The 19,484-nt window shown below is 68.1% G+C and overlaps 2 protein-coding genes across 5 annotated transcripts; one reads left to right on the top strand and one right to left on the bottom strand.

The window, feature by feature from the left end:
* The first annotated feature begins 1,272 nt into the window (after positions 1-1,272).
* On the top strand, positions 1,273-6,029 carry PRR7 (proline rich 7, synaptic). 3 transcript variants are annotated; one of them, XM_053990804.1, is made up of 3 exons: positions 1,273-1,580; positions 4,622-5,268; positions 5,398-6,029. In XM_053990804.1, the coding sequence occupies exons 2-3, from the start codon at positions 4,965-4,967 to the stop codon at positions 5,784-5,786; spliced, it is 693 nt and encodes a 230-aa protein (XP_053846779.1). In that variant the 5' UTR covers positions 1,273-1,580; positions 4,622-4,964; the 3' UTR covers positions 5,787-6,029. The 3 variants fall into 3 exon arrangements, with proteins under 3 accessions (XP_053846779.1, XP_053846777.1, XP_053846776.1); XM_053990802.1 differs by having other exon boundaries at positions 5,371-6,029; XM_053990801.1 differs by having other exon boundaries at positions 4,622-6,029.
* Positions 6,030-6,081: 52 nt separating this feature from the next.
* DBN1 (drebrin 1) lies at positions 6,082-17,461 on the bottom strand. 2 transcript variants are annotated; one of them, XM_053990796.1, is made up of 15 exons: positions 17,281-17,461; positions 13,045-13,100; positions 12,832-12,944; positions 12,577-12,651; positions 12,351-12,497; positions 12,115-12,192; positions 11,879-12,030; positions 11,665-11,728; positions 11,481-11,540; positions 11,211-11,325; positions 9,922-10,059; positions 8,738-8,869; positions 7,145-7,707; positions 6,963-7,065; positions 6,084-6,880 (listed from the first exon to the last, which is right to left on the bottom strand). In XM_053990796.1, the coding sequence occupies exons 1-15, from the start codon at positions 17,364-17,366 to the stop codon at positions 6,810-6,812; spliced, it is 1,953 nt and encodes a 650-aa protein (XP_053846771.1). In that variant the 5' UTR covers positions 17,367-17,461; the 3' UTR covers positions 6,084-6,809. The 2 variants fall into 2 exon arrangements, with proteins under 2 accessions (XP_053846772.1, XP_053846771.1); XM_053990797.1 differs by lacking the exon at positions 9,922-10,059 and having other exon boundaries at positions 6,082-6,880.
* Positions 17,462-19,484: the final 2,023 nt, after the last annotated feature.

Below are 19,484 nucleotides of genomic sequence, written 5' to 3'. Positions count from 1 at the left end.
TGGGGGGGCCTGCTCCGGGCCATACAGGGTTGGTGGCTGTAAGAAGGGAGTGGGGACCTCATTTCTGGCCTGTCATGGGCTCTGCTGGTGCTCCTGTCCTGCAGGGAAGGGCTGGGGTTGCTCTCCAGGGCAAAAAGGCTGATGCTGGCTGAGCCCTGAGTATCACAGATGACCCTCAGTGTCTTTGCTGCATATTTTGAGTCAGTGTCAGGGCATGACAGGTATGAGGCCTTGTGCTGGTGGGACGCTTGTGCCTGCTGTGGTCCCCTCTGGGGCATGTCCATCCCCAGCACAGCCCCTCCTGAGCTGTCCCAGGTGTGCTGTGGGGCCGGGACAGAGTCCTGCTGCCCTCTGATCCCTGTGAATTACTGCTTTAGGGGGGGCCACCATGAATGGGAACCTTGTGGCAGCACAGAGTGCCGCTCCTTAGCTCAAGGAGCAGCCCCTCCAAGGGAGACCCTGTGTGGTGACACGGGGTGAGGGTCACGACGGTCACCAAGGGTGAAGCTGTCAAAGGGGGGCAGCCTGGTGGGGGGACACAGGGTGGGTTTGGGGTCCGGGGCTGGCGGCAGCGGCGACAGCCTCGTGCGCAGCGCGGGGGGGCCACACGCAGCTGCACTGGGATGAGAATAGCAAGTGCGGCCGGGTAGCTAGGGAACAGTTGCTATGGGAGCGGGCCGAGGAGTTCTCACACTCAGAGGGGGCATCTTGGGGTAAAATCCAAGCATTTTCTGCAGCCGTGGAAGGAAGGCAGGCAGGCGGGGGGATGGGGAGTGCTTGGGCATTGCTGTTCCAAACGCACCAGGCAGGAGGCTTGTGCTGCCCTCCCGGCTCTGCCTGGGTAATGGCACCCTGGCACCAAGGTCCTGGGGTCACCAGCGTGTTCGTGTGTCTGTCACATGTTCAGGGTGGCTCTGGGGCAGAGCTGGAGTGTGAACAGAGCCGTGGCTAGCCCTGAGCAGGGCAGGGAAGTGGCTCTGCCTGTTTGCACCTGCCCAGTGGTGCCCCAGCATTTGGGGGTGTCTCCTCCCCAACTCTGTCCTTGATGGGGGTAGCAGCGTGCAGGTGAGGGGATGCTGGTGTATGTCCAGAGCTGGAGTGGGTGGATCTGGACCCTACGGACGCAGGTGAGCTGTGGGGTCCTGAGCAGTGCTGTGGGGCTGTGGCGGCAGCTCTGCACACCATTTTCAGGGGTGAAGGATGCTCTCAGCTGTTGCCTGGGCAACGGCTCCTCCTCCAGCCCACCATGTGGCTCGGGGAGCGCTCCCCCGCCTGCCTCCCCCCGCTGCTGGGGAGAAGGGGAAGGGGAAGGCAGCTCCCGGCCCCCGGCGCTGGCGGGGCCGGAGGCCCGGCTCCCTTCGCCCGCCCTTGCCCTGACCTGATGATGCCCGTGGGCCCCGCCGTGCCCCCCGTCCCTGCGGTCCCCATGCCTCAAGGGACCACCCTGGCCCCCCCGCATGGCCGCAGCCCCCTGCCCGCCCTGGGTGCTGCTGGGGCACCCCCACAAACACCGAGCCGGCAGTGCCCGACTGCCGTGGCCGCGCTGTGAGGTCGGATCGCAGGAGGCGAGTTCCAGCAAGGTGAGTCGGGGCCAGAGCCAAGGGGGCCGGGGGACACGTGGCCACTGCGGCCCTGCTGCGAGGTGGTCGGGCTTGGCCGGACACCGGAGCCGCTATGCCCAGCTGTGGTGGGAGTGGGCTGCCAGCACCCGGATTGCCCAGGTCATCCCCTGGCCGGGATGGAGGAAGTCCTTCCGGCCGGCTCCCGGCAGAACAATGCGCCGTGTGTGCAGCCGCAGCGGGCGCCTGCCACCCTGCCCACAGGGAGGAAACGACGACGGGGTCGTGGCCTGCGTGGGGCACCCACACCCATCACCCACCCGCATCTGGCGCATCTCCGCCCCAAAACCACTCTGCCCCGCTCCTGGCACAGCCCCAGGGCGCAGCGAAGGGACGGCGGGGACTGGAGCCCAAGCTTGGTGCAGTCCGAAGGAGCCAGAGGTCTGTCCCATGGGGGCCGCGACCACTGGCCTCATTTACAGCAGAGAAGAGCTGGTGACAACCACCGGATGGCGATGGCGATGGCTGGGGGAGCCCTAGCTCAGGGACAGGTGCCCAGGCCGGGCTGGCGAGGGTTCTGCTTGGGGCTATGGCACCCAAGGGAGAGGGGTGACCCCGGGACACCCAGTGCCATCTTGGCCCCTCGCTGTTCAGGGGGCCAGGCTGGCGCCCCTGCCCTGCAGAGCCACGTGTCTCACTGCGGTGGCCAGGTGGGCTGTGGCAGGGGCTGTTAAGGTCTTGCCAGCAGCTGTGGCCCTGTGCTGGCCGTCACCTCGAGGAGCACGCAGGTGTCACCCCTTTAGCAGGCTGGGGATGGCATTGCGGGAACGGGTGGCAGCACCCCTAGGGTACCTCCAGGGCGAGTGCAGGGCTACCGACCGTGGGAGCCTGTGGCACCACCCCACCGGGCATTGCAGGGCCCTCACCCCACCCGGGCCGGGAGCCGCTACCCGGGAATCCCCGGCCCCCCCACCTCGGGGGGCTCCCGCGGCCACCCCCGGGGATGCCCTGGCCCTCTCGCCACCGGCATCTCGCCGCCGTTCCCCCAGGGGCCGGAGCGGGGGGATTCCCTTGGCAGCACCGGTGCCCAGCCGGTAGCCCCCGAGCGGCGGCGGGTCCCGGGGCGGGGGGTGCGGGGAGCCCGCGGATCCCTCCCCGAGCCGAGGGCGGGGCGCAGCGGCGGGGCGGGAGCCCGGGCGGGCGGGGCGGCGCGCGGCGGCGGCGCGGGAGCGCTCACCGGAGACAAAGGCAGCGCCGGGAGGCGGCGGCGGCGCCGCGCACCGGGCGCGCACCGGGCCCCCTCCCCCGCCGCCCTATGGAGCCGCCGCCCGCCGCCTGAGCCGCGTGCGCCGCCGCCGCCGGTAACGGGAGCCGCGGAGGGAGCGGGCGCGGCGCCTCCGCCTGTTGCGCGGTGCGGGGGCAGCGGGGCCGGGGCGGGGGCGCGCGGGGCCGTCGCTACCGGGAGCCGCGGCGGGAGCGCGCGGCGCGTACCGGGGCGCGCATCTCCGGTCCGGCCCCGGCGGCCGCGCGCCCCGGGGGAGGAGGAGGAGGAGGAGGAGGAGGATGAGGAAGGGGTGCCGCGCCCGGCACGGGGAGCGGGGAGGTTCCCCGCCGGGGTGTCACCCTCTCCGCAGAGGCAGCGGGTAGGGATGCGACGCGGGCAGCGGGGCCCAGGCCGTGGCCGGGGGCAGCGGGGCGGCCCGGGGCTACCGGCGGGGCCCGGCTCGGCGGCCGCTCCGCTCTCCGCCCGGCGTGAGTGTCTCCAGCCCGGCCCCGCTCCTCCCCCAGCCCGCACGTCCTCGGCAGCCCCGCTCCCCCCGCACGCCCCAGCTGCGAACGCCCCCGGTCCGCTGCGCCGCCAGCCCGCCCTGCACCGCTTCCCGGTGTTCCCCCGGTCGTCATCCCGGGGCTCGAACCACGGCCCTTCCCGCACGGTACCTCTCCTCCCCGCGGATGCCCAGGCTGCCGGCGCGGAGCCTGTTGCAGCCGATGTGGCGAGCGCTGCCCGAACCGAGCTAGGTTCAGCCAGGGCACCCCCTCCCCAAAGACCCAGATCCCGGCGCTGCCTCAGCCCACGCGTTTGTCTGCGTGATGGAGCAGCCCCCGCTGCCCGCCGGAGCGTGGTCAGGGCCCCCGGTTCCTTCCTTCCCCATCGTTTCTTCCTTCAGCCGGGCTCGGCCCTCCGGCCCCGCCGGCACCCTCAGCCCCAGTGGCCCTGCCGTGATCCCTTGCCGGCAGCGTGGCCCTGCGCCGCAGGGTGATGGAGCACCCCGTGCCCCTTCGCCCTACTCCGAGGGAGTGATAATGTCACCGTGATCACCCAGCCCTCGGCTGCCGTCGCTCCAGGCTCACCCTTCTCCCTGCTGCCGAGCCCGTTTTCTCCCACACCACGATAATGAGAATCCTGACGGGTGCTTACGTGCCTGCCTGCGAGCACCCATGGGTGCTGCTCGCCGCTCACTGAGGAGCAGACCTGCCCCTGGCACACACCTTTGACATTTGATGCTTGGCTGGATGTGACCGAGCTGTCACCCTGCCTAAAGGGCGAAGGTGATGGTTCCCATCACCACCGCCCCTGGCTCCGCATTGCTGTGTTGGGGTGCCGCCATCCCCAGTGGCTGCGAGGCCAGCGATGGCTTTGGTGCACGTGCTCCTGCAAGCGCCACGTGCCGCAGGGAACCGGCACCTCTGCTTGTCCCTCCTTCTCCCCAGGTCACCCTCCTGTGTGGCAGCGCAGGGATGAGCTGCCCGGGCTCAGCAGCAACTTCGGGTGCACTGGGTGGGCAGGAGAAGGGGATCCCACCGGATACCCCATTATCTTGAAGATGATGCTGTGGGACCACAGCACCCATCTCCCACCCCAGGGTGCCCAGCAGTGCTGTGGGCGATTCTAGGGGGGGCTGCGCAGTTTTGCATCCATGGGGGTGATGGTGGGGGGTGCATGGGGTGCCAGGCACGGTTCCCCCTGGCTGCGGGCGCTGCGGCGCATGTGGAGCGAGTCACCATGGGAACAGGGCGTCCACGTTTCCGTGTCGCTCACGCTCGCGTCTGTCTCGTTGCAGGGCCCCCACCCCGGCGGTCCCCCCCCAGCGATGGGCAGCGGGACCCCGGCAGCCCCGTCCCCCCGCCGCCCGCCCCGCCGGCCCCCCGCCCCACCGCCCGCCCGGCGCACCCAGGCCTGACCCACCCGCTCCAGCCCCCCCCAGCTCCATGGCGAGGACGGACCCCTGACGGCAGGCTCGCCCGCGGGCCAGAGGAGACGGCGCCGGGCACGGCCCGGGGAGATGCCCTCGGCGGCCCTGACAGCATCGGGTCCTCCCTGACCCTGCCGCCGCCCTGAGCATCCCGTCCCCCATCCCGAGGGCAGGGAGAGGCGGGGGCCTTCCCCCGGGGCCGGCTGCCAAGATGGTGATGTCCCAGGGCACCTACACCTTCCTCACCTGCTTCGCGGGCTTCTGGCTCATCTGGGGCCTCATCGTGCTGCTGTGCTGCTTCTGCAGCTACCTGCGGCGGCGGGTGAAGCGGCAGCAGGAGGAGCGGCTGCGGGAGCAGAGCCTGCGCGCGCTGGAGATGGAGCCACTGCACTACGAGGGTTACGGGGGCAGCCCCCCCGGCATCGCCATTCCCCACCGCCTCCGCCTCGAGCCCCACCATCACCATCATCACCCCCACCACATCCCACCCCCCCGGCCCTGGAGCTGCCGGCACGGTAAGGAGCAGGGAGGGGCTCTCGCATCCCCGGAGCACGTGCCTCCCCCTGTTTTGGGGGGGATACGACGTGAGAGCCGGGGCGCAGCGCTGACGGCAGCAGGGGTCCGGGGGGGGCTTTGCCTTGCAGAGTCAGACCTGTCAAAGCCGCCGTGCTATGAGGAGGCGCTGCTGATGGCGGAGCCCCCCCCGCCATACAGCGAGGTGCTGATGGACACGCGGGGGCTCTACCGCAAAATCAACGCCCCTTTCCTGAGCCATGAGCGGCTGGAGAAGCAGGAGCAGCCTCCCAGCTACAAACCCCTTTTCCTGGACGCCGGCTACGGTTCAGCGCTGCACCTGCCCCGCTCAGCCAGCCCCGGCCCTGCCTGCCCGGACCTCTACCTGCAGCAGGAGTGCTCCCCACGCATGTTTCCCAGCTGGACGGACTCGGAGCTCAGCAGCAGGGACACCTACGAGACGGGACCCTGGCACCTCCCGGTCTCCATGCCCCTCTTCGGCAGGACTACCGCTGTCTAACGGCGGCCGCGGGGGACGCCCGGACCTTGCCATGCACCTGGGGGGTGGGGGCGTTTCGGTTGCTCGTGTCACCCCAGGGACACCCGCCCCGGCGCGGGCCATCGCCGCCGGCGCGGAAGGGGCTGGTTCCCCGTCTGGCCCCCGCCGGCCCCCCCATGGCCGGGGGCGCTGGGGACCCGGACTCTGCTCTGTTTCTTAAATTTTTTGTTTGTTACAGTTTGAGAATAAAAGTTTGTGGCTCGGGTTTGCCTCCTGGCGGGCTGGCATGGTGGGACCGCCCCCCCTCCCCAAGGCAGCCATAGCCCCCCAGTCCCAGCCCTCCCTGCCCCCCCAGCAGGCTGCAGCCCCCGTGGGAGACGCTTTATTTATTAACAGACATGAGCACACCGCCGGTACAGAACTTGTGCTTTCCAAAAAGTTTCTGGGGGGAATGGGGGGAGGAGAGGGGCCAAGCACGGGCCAAGCAGGGGAGGAGAGGGCTCCCAGCAAAGAAGGAGTGGGGAAGGGGTAAAAGCCCCCACATCAGCTCCCTGCTGGGGTTTGGGGGGGGGGACGCCGCTGGCTGCAGCCTTGCCTCGGTCGGGTCACTTTATTGCCATATTCATTTATTATTATTATTATTATTATTTCTTTTTTTTTTTTTTTTTCTTTGAACTCGTGCAAAGTACTGGGGGGGCTCCCGGGGGGGGGGCACGAAGAGAACGAGGACCCTGTCCCACAGCCGGGCAGGGGATGCGAGCGTGTGTCGTCCCCCCCAAAGGGGCGCTGGGGTATCGGGGGGGAGGGTGCTAAGGGAGGGCTGGGGGGCTGACACGGCTCCTACCGACAACTTAAAAAAGAGAGGAGGAGAAGGGGGGGCTGTAAAAGGTGCCCCGGGGCGGGGCTGCAGCGGGGTGGCCGCCACCTGGAGGCCTCATCCTGCGGGGCCCCAGAGGGGTGAGGGGGGCCCGGCCCCCGGCTGCAGCCCCCTCGTGCCCCGCGCCGGCCGGGGCGGGCTGCCTGTGCCGGCAGCGGGGCCTGGCCTCACAGGGCCCCCCCAAAGCTCTCCTCTTCCTCGGGCAGAGGGTCTGCATCCCAGCACGTGATGTCGATCTCTGGAGGACAGGGAGAGGGGTCAGGATGGCTTGGGGTGCCCCAGAGAGGGACAGACTCCCCCTCCTCACTGTCCTCACTCACCTGGGGGCTTGTTGTAGAAGACGGGCTGGGGGGCTTTGGCAGACAGCTCCTCGGTGGGGGGCACCTCCTCCTCCTGGGACTGGCTGAAGTAGCCCTCGCTGGCCTGGGGGGTGGGGGCAGGTTGTCAGGACCCCCCCCCAGCCCCCCATCACCCCCTGACCTCTCCCCACAGTGATGCTCACCTGCTCCCCACGACCCGGTGTCCCATCCTTGTGGGCCATCTCCCCATTGGTGATGGGGGGCGTCTCTCGGCCCGGGGTGTCTTCCTGGGGTGTGTGTTGGCAGCCCAGATCCTGGGACTGGGGTTCCCCCTCGCCAGCTGCCTCTTCCTCATCCTCATCCTCCTGCTCCGCGTCGCAGAAGGTGGCAGGGGGCTCAGGCAGCTCTTCCAGGCTCAGCAGGGCCCCCTCCTCGGGCAGCATGGCCGGGGGTGTCTCGGGGACAGGGGCAGCAGGCAGGGGCCAGGCAGCTGGGGGAGTCACCCCGTCGCTCTGCCACAGGTCGATGAGGCTCTCAGGGTTGGGGGCTTCCCCAGTTTGGGGCTCGTCGGCCACGGGTGGCAGGGAGGGCTCGGTGGGCTCCAGGGTCACCAGGTCCCCCAGGGCATCACCCCCCGCTGTCCACACTGGCCTGGGACTGGGCTCGTCCCCAGGGGGCTCGATGGCCTTGTCCTCGGGCCCTGGGAAGGGCCAGTGTTGCTCGGGCGTGGCTGGCCCGGGCTCCTGTGCGCTGGGGCTGGGGGACTCTGAAAGGAGGGGACAGGAGTCAGTGAGGACAGACAACCTCATCCAGGGTTTGGGGTCACCCGGGGACAGGGATGCAGCTCAGAGGGATTTGGAGTCCTTTGAACTGGGCACAGTATGGGTGGGGTGGCTGGGCAGGGAGAGGATTGTGGCATGCTCTGGGGAGTGAGGGGACATAGGGAGGGACAAGGTGATCCCCTGGGGAGTGGCAGGGAGGTAGAAAGGGCTGTGGAGGGAACGGGAGAGGTGCCCTGGGAAGATGCAGAAGGGAAAGCTGGGATGCACCAGAAGATGCCAAGGGGCCAGTGGGGATGCAGCAGGGACACATGGTGACAGCAGCAGAGCTGGCAGGGGTGCCCTGGGAACGCAGTGGGGCAGAGGGGACGTGCAGAGGGATTCAGCAGCCCTGGATAGGACGTACGGCAGGACGGCGCAGACTGGGCAGCATCGTGCTGGGGGACCCAGCAGAGACAGCAGGGCTGCACTGGGAGGTGCAGCAGGGAGGGCCAGCATGTACAGAGCTGGGGGAATGCACTGGAGATGGGGGGATGCATGGCGTGGGGTGCAGCAGAGACAGCAGGAACTCACTGGCATTAGAAAATGCACTGGGGGCGGTAGGGATACAGCAGTGACGGTGGGGCTGCACCGGGGGATGCAGCAGAGACGGCAGGGATGCAGCAGCACGGAGCAGCAGGAACGGCGGGGATGTGCTGGGGGACACAGCAGAGATGGTGGGGATATGCCAAGGGATGCAGACGGGACAGCACGGGTGCACTGAGCCATGCGAGGGCAGCTCTGGGGGCGGCAGCAGAGCCGTGGGGGTGGCAGCAGAGCCGAGGGGGCTGCAGCAGGGATGCGCTGTGGGACACAGCAGAGGCAGGCGGGATATGCTGAGGGATGCGGATGGGACAGCACAGATGCACTGAGCCATGCAAGGGCATCTGGGGGGGCTGCAGCAGAGCCGAGGGCGCTGCAGTGGGGATGCACCCGGCAGCCCTGGGCAGGGGGAGACGGCGCCAGCCCCGCGCCCACCTTTGGGCGTTGCCGGCGTCTGGTCAGCGGGCGCGCGGGTGCCCGGTTCGCCCAGCGGCGTGGCGGCCGGGCTGGACTCGCAGGGGCTGCAGCCCGCTGCCGAGGCCTTGCGGAAGGCGTCCGACTGGCTGCCTGCAGACAAGGGAGATGGGGTGGCGTGGGGGGGCTGCCCACACTGACGGGGGGAACCAGAGCCCCAGCACTGCTCCTGCCCCGCACCAACCCAGCTGTGAGCTGCCAAGTGCACATCACTGTGTACCTGCCACCACGTCGTCCCCTCCTGGGTGGTGGGGTGGAGGCTTCCATGTCCCCTCCAGGTGTCCCCTCCACCCCCATGAGTTTCAGCCCCCACGTCTGCTGGGCAAGGGGACAGGCAGCCCCATACGTGCCGTGGTACGCACTGGCTCTGCCCATGCGTCACTCAGCTGTGCCCTGACACAGCCTTTGTGGGAAAGGCTCCACGTCCTGTCAACTGTGCCTGTGGGGGCACAGCCTTACATGGCCCCTGGAACCACCCGGCTCCTTCTGCCCCACTGGCACAGCCCCACACATTCCTGGGCACAGCCTTTTCCATTCCACGCTGTTTTGTGGACAGTCTTGCATTCTTGTCCATGGCACAGCTGTTCCATCCCCTTCTGCCCCACTGGCACAGCCTCACATGATCCTGGGCACAGCCTTTTCCACACTGCCTAATGCTGCCCCTGCATGGTCCAGGGCAGAGATGTCCCTTTCCCTTCTGCCCCATCAGCACGTGATTCTGGCACAGCATTTTCCACGCTGCCTGACCCTGCCCCACGGGCACAGTCCTGCATGACCCAGGGCACAGCTGCCCCATGGGCAGAGCCTGCCCCGTGCCCGCTTTACCCCATGGGCACAGTCTATCCCATCCCACTGTGGACCATCACCTCCCCAGGCACAGCTCTACCCTGTCCCCATCTGACCCATGGGCACAGCCTGCCCTATGTCCCCCCCTCCCAGGGGCACAGGGACCAGCACAGGGTCAGCCCCAGCAGGGGCATGGTCCCCGCCTCGGTGCCAGTCCCCCTCAGGGTGCCAGTCCCCCTCGGGGTGCCCGTGCTGCCTCCGCTGCCGGTCCGGTGTGCCGTGGGGCTGGGTGGGCTGTGGGGCAGCTGCCCATGGCTCGACCCCCGGAGCTGCGCGCCCGGGAGCTCCCAGCTACCTACATGGGAAGAAAGAGGAGAGATTTGGAGTGCGGTGGCAGGAGATATAGGGGAAGGGGGTCCGTGGGGGGGAGGAGGAGGAGGAGGAGGAAGAAGGTGGCCCACTGTCAGCTGTCTTTATGAAAGGACAGTGCAGACGACCTGTGAGAGAAAGACAGACAGACGGACGGACGGAGAGAGAGAGAGAGAGCAAAGAGATGGGTCAGTCCCTGCTCAGCGCAGTCGTGGCGGGGCTGGAGCACCAGGGCACCGGGATGGGAGCACAGCAGGGTGGAAGGCAGCATGGTGGGAGAATGGCAGGACAAGAGGATGGAAAGGCAGCAGGACAGAAGGACGTGAGGCAGCACTGCCTGGCCAGGTGGGGAGAGAGGCCAGGACACGGCCGTGGGACCAGCTATCTGCTCAGCCACAGCACAGCCCCACAGCGTGAATCCGTGGCACAACCCACGGCATGGCCAGAACACACAGCCCACAGCACGACCCACGGCACAGCCCCACAGCACTGCCCCGAGGCACAGCACCACGGCACAGCCCCACAGCACAGCCCATGGCACAACCCATGGCACAACCCATGGCACACCACACAAGAACACAAGTCACAGGCTCCCTCCCAGCACAGCCCACAGCACAGCCCCCCAGCACAGCACCACGACACGGCCCCATGGCTGGAAGCACCCACCAGGACAGACAGTCCTTCCCTAGATGCACAAAAAGAGTCCCAGAACTGGACTCCAGACTGTGGTGCAGCTTAGCTTCTCCATGGGGCACTCCTTGCCAGCTGGCAGCACGCTGAGCAACCCACATGTGCCTCACTCTCTCCTGCCCCTTTTAGCTGTTACCATGGGATGCAGTCCCAAGCCATCTCTGGACTTCCAGTTGCCCACCCATACACACCGACCACGCTTCCAGCTTGACTGCGGGCACAGTGCTACGACAGGTGAGTGGACAACACGCAGCAGGGAGCAAGGTGAGCCCCGTTTTGCTGAAGACAACCTGACATTCAGCCCGTGACAAGCTGCCCCAGCTGCAGGGGCCACGTGAGGTGCAGTGGCAGTGGCGGTGATGGTGGCAGTGATGGCGGCACAGCAGAGCAGGATGCCCCCTGCCATCCTCATACCCTTGGCACCCAGAACCACAGTGCCAGTGATGGCAGAGGGTGCACCCCCTCCCCACATTGCATCCTTGGTCTTTCCGCATCCCACTGCAATCCTTTGAGCTGTGACACTGCACTCACCTGTGCCCTGGTCTCCTGGTACCCACCCCTGTGCCCACAGCCCCCCGCAGCCCCTCACCTGTCCTGTGGCTGCCCGGCGAGACAGCATCGCTGCTGCCTGATGCCACCCGCTCCTGCTGCTTGAAGAAGTCCCGGGGGTTGTCAGGCCGCTGAGCGATGATGGCAGCAGCCTCCTGTGGGGACGGAGGAGGCTGAGCCCCACCGCCCCGGTGGCGTGGGGCTGTGGGACCACCCTCCACACATCCCACAGCTTCATTCCCATCTAGCTGTGGGCACTGCTGGATGGGGAGTGAGGACCAGCACCGGGCACGGCCATCAGCACACTCACCTCCACCTCTGACTCCGATTTCCTAAACTGCTGCCTGTCGTCTTCCTCTTGCTGGTCCCCCTGGGAAGAGACACAGCATCACCTCCCAGCCCCGGGCACCCAGCTGGGGAAAGCCCTTCCCTGGGGGCAATGCCAGTGGCAGCCCTGGCTCCGATCGTGGCACCAGTCCCACCGTGGCACTCACAAAGATGGACTGCTCCTTCAGGCGCTGCCGGGCCTCCTCCGCCTCCAAGCTCTGCTGCTTCCTCCTGCAACGGGGAAACGGGAGAGGCGCTGGGCATCGGCTCCTGCCAGTCCCTGCCCCAACCCCACCCTGTGAGGGACACCCATGTGCCCACCCAGCCCACGGCACGTGCGCAGCCATCCCGTACCCACATCCCACCCGACCCCAGCCGTGCCTGTGCTCCTCGATCTGCTCCTCGCGCTCCCGGTAGCGCCGCTCCCGCTCCTCCTGCTCCAGCCGCTCCTGCTCCATCCGCTCCTGCTCGAACCGCAGCCGGGCGTCCAGGGCCTTTTTCCGCTCCTCCTCCTTACGCAATTCCTCCTCTTTCTGGGGGGGGAGATCAATGAGGGGGCTGCCCATCAGCCAGCCAGAAGCTCACCCCGCTCCCTGGGGTGTCTCTCCGTAACCCACCTTTGCCTGTTCCCAGAACTGCTCCCGGTTGAGCCGCTTCATCTCCACGGTGGCATCGGTTTTCTGGTAAGTGGTGCCCTGGGACGGAGGAACGGTGTGGGGTGGAGGGGCTGGGATCAGCGAGGGGTGCAACAGTAAGGGGCACACGGGGTGAGGGGCTGTGGCACACAGGAGCCCTGGGCGGGAGGGACGCCCCAGTCCCGCCAGCATCACCAGCGCTGCCATGGGGACATTACCACGGGCTCGGCGTTCTCGTCCTCGCGCAGCCGCAGGCGGTGCAGCACCGGGCTGGAGACACGGGCCAGCCCGTTGGAGAGCCGCTGCCCGATGGCCCCGGGGTCAATGTCCTCCACGCTGCTGGCATTGACAATGACATCGACACCCTGGGGGGGGGTGCAAGTAGCCATCAGGGTTCAGGATCAGTGCCCTGGCAACATCTTCCCCCTCCCCAGCGTCACCCACCTGGAAGAACTCGGCAATCTTGGCTACGTGGCTGGCACAGGCGCATTTGCGGGCGTCCGGCACGTCCTCACCCACCTGTGGCAGCCAGGGAGGGACTGAGCTGAGAGGCAGCAGGGTGACCCCCACCCCACTGACCTCAGCAGGCCAGCAGGACTGTGGGGCACCCACAGCCCCTGGCCACTGCCAGCTCCCTCACACCCAGCCTGTACCCTGTGGGCACAGCACAGGCCCCCTCAGCATGGCCCCCAGACTCACCCAGTTGACGAGGACATATTTGGGGAGCACGGCCTGGGGGTCCTTGACGCTGCAGAAGCCATACATCACCTTCTGAATCTCAAAGTGGCCAGAAAGCTCCAGCAAACCTCCACCTGGCACAGCACCATCAGCCCATGTGCACCCAGCACCAGGAATTGGTGACAGGGAAAACACCGGCACAGGCAAGCTGGCGGAGGGGACAGAGGACCTTACCTCCTGATGCTGCCAGCTTCAGGTCATCAGAGCCATCCTCATATGTGTAGAGGGCCCTGGGGAGACACTGTGGGTGAGCCAAAGCCAGGAGGAGTGTGGGGCAGCCCCCAACATCCCCATCCTGCTTACACTGAGGTCAGGGCATGTCCTGGGGTCTGGCTGCTTGTCCCAAAACTAGCATACAGCCACAACAATCCCTTGTCCATCAACAGCACCAAGAGCCAGACTGCCAGGCAAGGCAGACAGGATGTGGGGCAGGGCCTATTCCCCAAACCTTGGTGGCAGCCGTGGGGAAGGGTCCCAAGTTTGGGGACAGTCACTTGGGCACAAGGACCCACCGACTGCTGTGCTGCAGGCCAACACAATCTCACAGCAACTTGCTTGCCCATCCCTGTCCCCTCACGACCCTTCCATCTACTGACCAGGTTTGGGGACAACCCTGTGCCCCAGTAAGGACCCGGGTCCACTCACGTGCCTGGCTACGTGAGCCACCAGCCCAGCAGGCACCAGGCTGGGGGAGGACGCCGGAGCACCAGCAGCAGCAAATCAATGAGCCGCCAGAGTGTGATGGGGCCGTCATGGAGACTGTTCCTTGGAAACCATTCCCAGCTGATGGGAAACCCCCTGTCGCTCCCACCGTGCCCTGGCCAGCCCCTCTGGGGGCTCCGCGGGGACCCCCACCAGCCAGCACCTCCCCAGAGGCACACAGCCAGCGATGGAGGGGGGACCACGCATGCCAAATTGGTCCAGGGCGGGTGGGCGAGGGGATGGATGTCGCTAGGCAACCAGCATCCTCCATCACCATGGCAACCCCCCCATCCCAGCTGGGATGCAGCTCGCCCCGATGACGAGGTGATTAGTGGAGGGGAGCGGGGGAGGCAGGCAGGCAGTGGGGACCTGCGGGGCCTGGCAGGCACCCAAACCTGCCTGCCACCGTCACGCGCTGCACCCGGAAAGCCAGGGCCGCCCGTGCTGGATCCCCCACATCCCTGCTCCGCCGCGGGTGGGCGGCTCCGCCGATCAGCATTCGGCTGGTGGTGCCCGCACGGCGCTTCTCAGAGCCCCAAAATCCCCGCTGTGCCGAGCAAAGCCGTCCCCACTCAAGCCCGCAGCTTCAATCCACAGCCTGGGGAACGGGAATTGAGGGTCCCTACGGGCAGAGCCACCCCCAAAACAGAGCCGTGGCTGGAGCTAAAAAGCAAGGGGAAGGCAGGCAGGTGCCTAAGAGGGAGAGGGCCTCCCTCTGCCTCCAGCACCCGCTGCCCCCCGAGCCCCTGGCAGGGAGCCGCAGATAATTGCACCAACAAGATTGACTTTAATCCGCACATCCCGATCCCGCTAATCGGCCGCCCCAGCCGGCGCCAGCTTCCAGGCCTGGAACAGCTGCAAAGTGCCGTCTGAGATGGCTGTGACAGGGAAGGGTGGCAAATGCAGCCTCTGATCCCCCAGGAATGGGGGAGGACGGCAGCAGTTTGGGGGAGCCCAGGGCAGCGAGCTGGAAGCTGGCAGGGTGGGATGCAGCTGGCAGCAGACAGGAGAAAAGAAGTAGGGCAGAGCTACAGCATCACTGCCTGGGGAGCCCTGTGGGTGCTGGGGGCACCCACTGCCTGCTTTTCCTCCCCAGAACCCTGCCATGCTGGGTGGTATCTGGGCACAAGGCTGCTGCCTGCACCCGCGGGTGCTCCCAGGGCAGATGGGGCTTGCTGTGGACACAGCTCAGCAGCACAGCCTGACTCCATGCCAGGATGGAGGTTTCCATTCCAGGAGACAGGGAAGCCGTGCTGGGGCCAGTAGCATCCCCAGGGGTGCCCCCAGGGCCCCACAGCCCAACAGCATCACCACAACCCCTGGCAGTGGGGAGCAGCTGTGTCACAGCGGGTGCTGTCAGCATCATGCATTGCTTACCCCGCTTCCATGGGCTTTAATCCCTCCACCCAACCCATACGGCCCTCTCCCACCCCCGGGCTCCAGGTATGTGGGTCACCCGTGGGTGGAGATGCCCTGTGCAGCCCGGAGGGGGGGCTCCCCGCAGCCGGGGGCCTCCACTGAGGATCCCTCATCACCCCAACCAAAGAGACCGCAGCCCCACTGCCCTCGCATGGCCCCGCTGCTCACCGGAGCAGGCACAGCAGCATCCCGGGGTGCCAGAACGGCGCTCCCGCGGCAGCCCACCCCCCGTGCCATGGCCAGGGAGGGGTCACATCGCCCCAGCCTCCCGCCCCAGCCCCGGCACATGTGTTTCCAATGTGGCTGGGAGCTCCAGGGAGTCGGCGTGCTCAGAAAGCAGCACCAAATTCCTTTCCGATCGAGTAATGGGCCCCAGCAGCCTTCGCGGGGCCGGGCAGGGGGAGGGGATGCTCGGACCCTCCAGGACCGGGCTGGAGCAGGGGAAATCCCAGACTAAACAGAGGGATCCCGGGCGGGCATGAGCGTGGCATTCCGCGGTACCGGCCCAGGGCCAGGCTCTGGCACAGCGTCCTCCCAGGCAGCTCCCTGGCTCAGCCAGTCTGGGCCTTCCTCCCCATTTGGCTGTCCCCATCACCTTGCCCGATGCAGCCCCACCAGCATCACCCTCCATCCAGCACCCCCGCAGAGGGCCCTGCAGAGGAGATGATGTTCCCACAGGCACACTGAGTGCCAGGCACTCCGGTGACAATGGGATGGGGTGGCTGGGGACGATGGAGCAGCTGGGGACGATGGAGCAAAGTCAGCCCCACGGATGGGGACGGCAGGGGATCACTGCCTGGCCGGGATCAGCGTTGGAGGTGTGTGTGTGGGGGGGAGCCGCCACCGGCCCTCGCCTTCCCGGGAACCGATTCTGCTTCTCTCAGCAGCTTTGGCAGGGACGGCTCCTTTGCAGCGGATGCCGGGAAGCGAGATGTACCCAGGGCTGACAGCTGCCGCCTGGCCGGCAACACACACGGCGCTTGCCCACAGCGCCCCTGGGCTGACAGAGGGACTGTGGGGCCCTCCGGAGACGCCGGGGACTGGCGGGGACCTGGACCTGCCCAGGCCCACACAGCCCTGTCCTGAGAGCAAGGACCTGGTTAGAGACAGATGTCTGACCGGCTGGGTTGTGGGTGCAGCCCAGCTGGGAGGTGGGAGTCCCCGGATGGGTGGTGGGTGTATCCCGGAGGGGTGGTGGATGCCCCTGGCTGGATGGTGGGCGCGCAGTAGCTCCCCTCCGTCCGCCCCCCACCAAAAGCATCATGCACAGCATGCACCCAGCACTCCCTGCTGTCCAGCGCCCCGGCTCTGCCCAGCGGGATGCGCCCCAGTGTGCCGGCAGCGTTCCCACACAGCATGCCAGAGGCACCCTGGAGGGCAGGGAGGGGATGGCGGGGCAGATGGCCCCAGCCAGCCTCCCGGCACCCGGCTGGGCTGGGAGATGCGGGTGGGCTGGCAGTCGGTGATGCTCCCCGCAGCGGGCCTGGATCCAGCCGGCCTCGACACCGGGTGCCCCGCACCGGGGTGCGGGCAGCGCGAGAAGCCGGGGGTCCCAGCGGAGAGAGCCACTCCCCTCCCCGACTCAACAGCAACCCCAGCCCGGCGGGGCAGTCCCGGGCCGACACACCACGACCCCCCCAAGGATGTGGCAGCCAAGGAGCTCGGGGGAATCTGAGGGTAGCGGGAGCGGCGGGAGATGCTCGGTGCCCCCGCGGCTTCAGGCCTCTCTCCGCCGGGCAGCGGGACCGCCCGCTGCCGGGATACCGGTGGAGCCGGTCGGGAGCAGGACCGGTCGGGAGCGGGGCCGGGCTGCGGGCGCCCCGATCCCCTCCCCATCCCCCGTTCCCCGGGAGCCCCTGCCCGCGGCTCCAGCTCCAGACAATGGCGAGGAACCGGTGCCGGGCCCAGCACCGGGGATCCCCACGGGGCCCTCCCCGCCGTGCGCGAATTCCCCCGCTCCCCGCTCTCGCTGCCCGGCTGGGGGTCGGACCGGGCCCTGCCGGGGACTCCCGGGGCCGACGGGTGCCGGCGCTCGCACGTGCCGGCCCGGCGCAGACAAAGCGGGGACCGCGCCCCGGCCCGGTGCGGCGGGCAGGTGCGGGCACCGGGGGCGGCGAGCCGGGCACACCCCCCGCCGCCCCGCCCGCCTTTGTGTGCCGGGGCTCCCGGGGACGGCGGGGGGCGCAGCTCGGGGCGCGGCCGGTGTTACCGGGCGGCTCCGTGCACAAAGGGCGGCGGCGGCGGCGGCGGCGGGGACAAAGGGGCGGCGGCGGCGGCGAGCGCGCTCACCAGTCGGTGGGGCTGTCCTCGCCGATCACGTCCTGGTAGGAGGCGAGCAGCTCCAGGCGGTGCGCCGCGAAGCCGACGCCAGCCATGGCGGGGCCGGGATGCTGCCGGGGGACCGGAGGGACCGGCCGCCTGCCCGCCTCCGAGACACTGCCGCAGCGGCCGGGCGGAGGGGCGAGCGGCGGGGAGGCTCCGCCCGCCGCCGCGCCCGGTCCTAGCGCCGCGAACGGCGGCCCCCCTCCCCTCCCCTCCGCCCCCCCGCCCGGCCCCCGCCCCCGCCGCGCCCCCGGGGCGCCCCCAGGGCACCCCGCCGGCCGCGCCGCCGGGCCCCGAGCCGGGACCCCGGGGGTGCGGGCAGCATCACCCCCGCCCCGGGCCGCCCCCGCGCACAGCTCGCCCCCGGGATCCCGCAGCCTGGGCTCTGCTCTGCCCCCGCAACACCGCGCTCCGGGCCGTCCCCAGCCCCAGGGACACTGAACCCCGGCTCAGCTCCTCCTGGGAACCTGCACGCCGGGTGGTTTCGCATCCCGGGCTCTCCTCCGCCCTGGGGACCCCGCATCCTGTGCTGCCCCTCTTGGGAACTTGCACTCTGGAGACCTCTCGTGCTGGGTGGTCCTCTCCATTCCCCTATTCTCCCCTGCCCCACGTCCTCTACACCCAGGAGACGTGGCACACCTGGCTTCCCGTGCCCTCCGCTGCCCTACGCCGAGCCCCCGTGTCCAAGGTTTCCTCTCCAAGGACACGGCACCGTAGGCTTTGCCCTACACACCCAGCCATGCCCTCACTGCTTGCACAAGGGGTCAGTGGACACAGCCTTTTTGGGGGCCTCTTTGCTACCTGTCTGCTCCTCTATCCCCACCACTCCCAAGCCCCCGGTCCTTTCAGAACCCCGAAGCACCTTTCCCAGGAGGTTTTGCCTCTGTGTGAGCCCACAGCTGGTTTTGCACTGACCCGCGCAGGGCTCTGCAGGGGCTCCCAGCCAGGTGCTAATGCTCCCGCCCGGACCGGCAGCGATTCCCTGTCCCCGGCGCTGCCCCCAGCCTGGACCAGCACCGCGCTGGAAGGGTCTCTGTGCCAGAGCAGCAATGGAGAGCGCGTAGGGCCTGATTCCTGCGGGTTGGGGGATGTTGGTCGAGTGGCCCGTCCCAAGACAAGCCCTTCAGGCAGCCCGTGGATGACCCCAGAGGGACACGGGACAGGGTGCCGAGGGCCCTGGCGGTGCCGCCCGCTCCCCCCACGCCCTTCCTCACACCAGCATTTCCGAGCGAGGCCAGAGCCGGAGCCGCCCTAAGAGGCTGTGAGAGTTTGGGAGCAGCTGTGGAGCAGCTGCCGGGGCCAGCGCGGGGGCTGGGGCCGCGGCAGGCGCCCCACAAGCGGCTCAGATGGCTTTGGGGGTGGATGTGGTGGGACTCTGCTCAGGGATGTGGTGGGAGCTCTGAGCCTACCGCCGCCAGGCTTTGTTCTCGGAGCAGCGAGGCTGCAGCCCCTCCCCAGGCTCCACCTCCGCAGCCCACCCGAGACCCTCCTTCCGCTGCCTGTGCACAAGCTCCTCACATGGTGTGCAGAGCTGGTGGGCAAAAGATGCCCTTGGCAAAGTGCAGAGGCACCTTGGGTGGTAGAGGCGTCATCGGGAGGGCCCAGAGGCAACAGGGAACCAACCAGAGCTAAGCCCCCCATGAGCACAAGCCTTGCAGCAGCACCAGGGGATGCCTGGCTCCCCCCAGAGAAGAGGCAGGTTGGCTGTAGCACCCTGGCCCTGCTCCACAGCTGGGCACCCCGGGGCTGATCTGGCAGAACCTGTTCCCAGACCATGCTACCCCAGCAGGCTCCGTCCCGCACCACTGCCTGCCCCTGCCCCTTTCCTACCCTCCACTCACAGGTTGCTGTCCAGCCAAGCTAGGGTTGGTTCAGGGCCTGCTCACGTGGGGCCACAGCCACCTCACCTTCCCCTGCGCTTCCTCTGACCTTGGCTGCACAGCTGGGACTCACACGCGGGCACTCAGCCCTGCTCCTGCCAGCCCTGCCAGGCAGGCACCAGCTGTTTCTGTGCCGTGTCCTGCTGCTTCTCAGTGTGACCATCCCATTGCTCTCACGTGCCCGAGCCCGAGCGCCTGGCCCAGCCCCAGCTTGCCTTTATCCCTTGACTTTCCTTGCCCCATCTTTGATGTGCTTTTGCACTCCTGGAACTGGCAGTGAGAAGACGTGGC

Source organism: Vidua macroura, chromosome 15 (genome assembly GCF_024509145.1).
Source record: "Vidua macroura isolate BioBank_ID:100142 chromosome 15, ASM2450914v1, whole genome shotgun sequence".
Lineage (NCBI taxonomy): Eukaryota > Metazoa > Chordata > Aves > Passeriformes > Viduidae > Vidua > Vidua macroura.
Note: the sequence above shows the minus strand (reverse complement) of the source record. Positions and strands in the feature narration are given on the sequence as shown.